The sequence below is a fragment of the Pecten maximus genome, chromosome 4 (genome assembly GCF_902652985.1).
Source record: "Pecten maximus chromosome 4, xPecMax1.1, whole genome shotgun sequence".
In the NCBI taxonomy this organism is placed as follows: Eukaryota; Metazoa; Mollusca; class Bivalvia; order Pectinida; family Pectinidae; genus Pecten; species Pecten maximus.
This window is the reverse complement of record NC_047018.1, coordinates 24298987-24304253: the sequence shown is the minus strand read 5'-3', so window position 1 is coordinate 24304253 and position 5267 is coordinate 24298987. Positions and strand designations below refer to the sequence as shown.

The 5267-nt window shown below is 40.6% G+C and overlaps 1 protein-coding gene across 1 annotated transcript; it reads left to right on the top strand.

Annotated features, from left to right (window-relative positions):
• Positions 1–935: 935 nt before the first annotated feature.
• Positions 936–1748, top strand: LOC117326455 (protein DR_1172-like). Its single transcript, XM_033883202.1, has one exon. It carries the CDS (start codon positions 936–938, stop codon positions 1746–1748), a length of 813 nt encoding a protein of 270 aa, XP_033739093.1.
• Positions 1749–5267: the final 3519 nt, after the last annotated feature.

Below are 5267 nucleotides of genomic sequence, written 5' to 3'. Positions count from 1 at the left end.
CGTGTGTTGATCCATGTTTGACAGTTTCGTGAGAGAAAACAAAATGTTAGGCCACCGTCTGCAACAACAGAACAATCTGTGTCAATTAAGCGCTTGCATGTCAGTGTGTCTTTCAAACGTTCTGACGACGTTACAGCAGGGGGTGTGACAGTTCGCCGTGTGACAGTTTGCCGTGTGACAGTTTTTTCGAACTGTCACACGGTGTGATAGTCCTAGAAACACATGCGCAATTCTCTCGATACTGGTAGTCAAATTATCACATTACTTTCATATAGAGAAAAAGACGTAAAGGTATAATAATCACACATGTCAGGACGTTAAGGCATCCGGTCACAAATGTCAGGCGTTGAGGCATCCGGTCACAAATGTCAGGACGTTAAGGCAGACAGTCACAAATGTCAGGACGTTGAGGCAGACAGTCACAAATGTCAGGACGTTGAGGCAGACAGTCACAAATGTCAGGACGTTAGGGCAGACAGTCACAAATGTCAGGACGTTGAGGCAGACAGTCACAAATGTCAGGACGTTAAGGCAGACAGTTACAAATGCCAGGACGTTAGGGCAGACAGTCACAAATGTCAGGACGTTAGGGCAGACAGTCACACATGTCAGGATGTTAGGGCAGACAGTCACAAATGTCAGGATGTTAGGGCAGACAGTCACAAATGTCAGGACGTTAAGGCAGACAGTCACAAATGTCAGGACGTTAAGGCAGACAGTCACAAATGTCAGGACGTTAAGGCAGACAGTCACAAATGTCAGGACGTTAAGGCAGACAGTCACAAATGTCAGGACGTTAGGGCAGACAGTCACAAATGTCAGGACGTTAGGGCAGACCGTCACAAATGTCAGGACGTTAGGGCAGACAGTCACACATGTCAGGATGTTAGGGCAGACAGTCACAAATGTCAGGACGTTAAGGCATCCGGTCACAAATGTCAGGCGTTGAGGCAGACAGTCACAAATGTCAGGACGTTGAGGCAGACAGTCACAAATGTCAGGACGTTAAGGCAGACAGTTACAAATGTCAGGACGTTAGGGCAGACAGTCACACATGTCAGGAAGTTAGGGCAGACAGTCACAAATGTCAGGACGTTGATGCAGTCAGTCACAAATGTCAGGACGTAAGAGCAGACAGTCACAAATGGCAGGACGTTAAGGCAGCCAATCACAAATGTGAGGACGTTCAGGCAGCCAATCACAAATGTGAGGACGTTAAGGCAGCCAATCACAAATGTCAGGACGTTAAGACAGACAGTCACACATGTCAGGACGTTAAGGTAGACAGTCACAAATGTCAGGACGTTAAGGTAGACAGTCACAAATGTCAGGACGTTAGGGCAGACAGTCACAAATGTCAGGACGTTTGGACAGTCAGTCACAAATGTCAGGACGTTAAGGCAGCCAATCACAAATGTGAGGACGTTAAGGCAGACAGTCACAAATGTCAGGATGTTAGGACAGACAGTCACAAATGTCAGGACGTTGAGGCAGACAGTCACAAATGTCAGGACGTTAAGGCAGCCAATCACAAATGTCAGGAAGTTAGGGCAGACAGTCACAAATGTCAGGATGTTAGGACAGACAGTCACAAATGTCAGGACGTTAAGGCAGACAGTCACAAATGTCAGGACGTTAAGACAGACAGTCACACATGTCAGGACATTAATGCAGACAGTCACAAATGCCAGGCTGGATGTTATGGCAGACAGCCATTAAAGCTAGGGCATTACGGCAGCCAATTATGAATACAAGAACGAGGTTATTTATAAACGAAGCGAGAAATTGGAAGACATAAAGATAATCACAACACATGCACTTTAATCAAGTTAGAATCCGATGACAATAGTTTTAATTACGAAATCCTCGGGTGATGCAGGTATCCATATTTCGTTAACATGGTAGGAACGAGTTTGTTTCTCAGTATCAACGCTGTGTTGTCATAACGACAGACACAGTAGCAGTTGGGAACAGAACGGGCGTTTTTAATGATTTCTAGTTTTTTTTTTCAGTATTAGATATATTTTAATCTTCTCAATAATAGATAATTAATAGGCGTTAAATGTTAACTATTTCAATCGCCTATGAATTTGACCGGGCATTAGCTATTTTTATGAATATCTGTGTATTTGTCGAGTAAAACAACTTGCATAGCTCTAAAGTATATATTGAAACAATCAAAACTATGTAATACTAATATCATATTTGTGTATCATACAGTTACAGTAGATTTCCAAAAGCATCATACTTTCGTTATTGTCGTTCTTGCTTTGAAAATTCCTCCTCCACTCTACCCGTGAATTATCCGCAATTCAATAAAGTCTCAAACGTATTCCGTACATACATCTTCATCAAATCGACAACAGCAAGATTCAACCCTTTTTCACTGACAGTTATATATAGGCCGTTGTTTGTAGAATGAGAGAAATTAACTGTGACAACTACACAGCTGTATGTGTTATCATATCAGTTCTGATAGATTTAGTAATTGTAACATTCTAGAGTGGTTTGAAAGGGCACTATTTTACGTACGGGTCCGAGGATTCCGGGTAGTCTACCTCCGGAAGACGTCGTAAATTTACGTTACTCAGGTTTTAACCGATAATCGTTACACTTCATAGAAATAAAGACAGACAGACATTCTTCTTGATGTTTCTTGTCCGTTATACTCATATTTCACTTCTTTTATAACCACACTAATGGATTTTATAAAAGTTCATGTCGATTTCACTTTATTCAAAATTTACTTTTAGGTCATCTTTTTAAATGATCTACGACAGTGACAGTGACAGTTTTCTGACAACACTGAATAGATACGTTTCACCTTACGTTAGGTTCTGAAAGAATGTGTAAACACATACATATGGATGATCATCCTTGTCAAGATAACTTGCACACGAGGCTCCGTATAAGGCTCCCATAAAAAAAAAGTGCGAAATTGTTTTGATGTAAACAACATGACCGAACGAACATTTGCTTCAGTAAGTGTAAAGGAAGAGAAAACAATTATGGAATGAATAGAATTAGAAGATATCTCTTGGAAAAGAGTTAAATCGCTGAAATATCATTAAGAACAAACGGAAGCCCGGAAGATACCTTACCAGTTTTACAGGGTGAAATTGTACGCCGATCCCAGTCACGAAATAGTTGTCTGTACCGGCACTATGAACTTATTATGTATCTCAATAAATTTGTAAAAAACTAAACTAAATGTTTGATCTTGATAAACCCGTTTTGAAATGAAACAAGAAATATCTTTTAAAAAGATAAACGGCATAGTTTTAATGCCGGTGGTTATGATGTAAAACTCCTGGCGAAATAAATTAACGAACTAATGCGTTTCATCACGGATAGCAAAATTATATCAGTTTGAATCATTTTTGGTGATAATAAGACTGCATTTGAATCAGGAATATAATTTTATTAATGTGTCATTTGAAAAGATGCATCCACTTATTCAGCATGCATTCAATCTTAACTTTGTTTAATTTTTAACTGCATACATGTATCTGCATTTTGCATTTTCCGCTACATTGACCAATCACATACTTCATCTTGACCAGTAACGCCCGCTGTCGCGTCATATCCGGGGCCAAAAGAATATTATACGGCTATGCCGAAAAAGCAAATCATAGTCATGGTACTGGAAACTTGTCCGGAACCGGACGCGGCTTACACGAATCTCACCCCAACCATTCTTACATCGCTGTGTTGATGTCGCCTCGCTTTCGATATGTCGGCACTCTCGCTTGAACTCTGGGGTATAAATAGGTCCTGGTCAATCTGGATACTAGAGTGTCCAATAAAGTAAGTGAATGTAAGCCATTTCCGTTTGCGACATGGAACTTCATTTTTCAAGATATCATGCTGATAGTTTACTTGTCAGTATCCCGATTTTAACTTTGAAAATACATGTAGTAACACAGGTCCTTGTTAATATCTCGGTTCTAGTTTTGGAAATAGTAACACAGGGCCTTGTTAATATCGTAATTGTAGCTTTGGCGATAGAAACATATTTTCTGGTGTTTACGTAGCACTGTGATAGGCAAATGTAAAACGCATGTTGTGACATACTATCACTTAGTGGAGGGAATTTATGTGGAGGGAATATAAAGTGGGGGAACATATGTAAATTGGAGGGAATGTATAAAATGGAGGGAATGTATTGTGGAGGGAATGTATTGTGGAGGGAATGTATTGTGGAGGGAATATATAAAATGGAGGGAATGTATTGTGGAGGGAATATATAAATGGAGGGAATGTATAGTGGAGGGAATATATAAAATGGAGGGAATGTATTGTGGAGGGATGATATTGGAGATTATGTAAAGGTAATTATATGGAGGGAATTATTGTGGAGGGATCTATCAACTGGAGGAATGTATTGTGGAGGGATTATCGTGGGGACATATTAAATTGGAGGGATGTATAAAATGGAGGGATGTATACTGGAGGGAATGTATTGGAGGGATGTATTGTGAGGATATTGTCAGGTAAATGTATAGTGGAGGGAATATATAGTGGAGGGAATACATGTAAAATGGAGGAAATGTATTGTGGAGGGAATATATACACATGGACGGACAATGTACTGTGGAGGGAATTCATTGAGGATCTGTTTCTGGCGGCTGTTTGTGGGGACCTTATCTGGGGACCTTATTGTGGACGGGCATATCATATTACGCGGCCCTGTTCTTGGTGGCGGGCTCTCTTCTGGCGGGCCTCCCTTGTCCCTCCCCTGGCGGCCATGGTCTTGTGGAGGGCCTTACTCTTCCGCGGCCCTTGTCCTTGTGGCGGAATATATATTAGAGGAAATGTATTGTGGAGGGAATATATAAAATGGAGGAAATGTATTGTGGAGGGAATATATATTAGAGGAAATGTATTGTGGAGGGAATATATCGTCGATTGGAAGTAAATGTAATATGACATTTTAAAGGCTCAGCGGATTAATAAGCGCGGGAATCGGTAACATAATCATGACGTCGTCTCTTTGTGACGTTATCGGAACGTCAATTAGACGGCGCCATTTTGAAAGGACTGATCTACGCATTTTCTGTTACCCGATGATCTCTTTACAAAAAGCTAACGTCAAGTGAGTATTTTGTCAAAAACTAAACTGACTGTTGCGGCAATGATTGAGTGCATATTTAACTGCTCCACGGGGTAGACTAACAGCACATGGCTAAAGCGTACAGGTCATTTAGAAAATTTGACCACGTCACTATTAATTAACAATTAAACGCTTGTTAGGTTGTATTTTTTGT

Bases quoted from the DNA above. Each gene is read 5' to 3' on its own strand.
- LOC117326455 (XM_033883202.1), top strand. From the start codon at position 936: ATGTCAGGCGTTGAGGCAGACAGTCACAAATGTCAGGACGTTGAGGCA.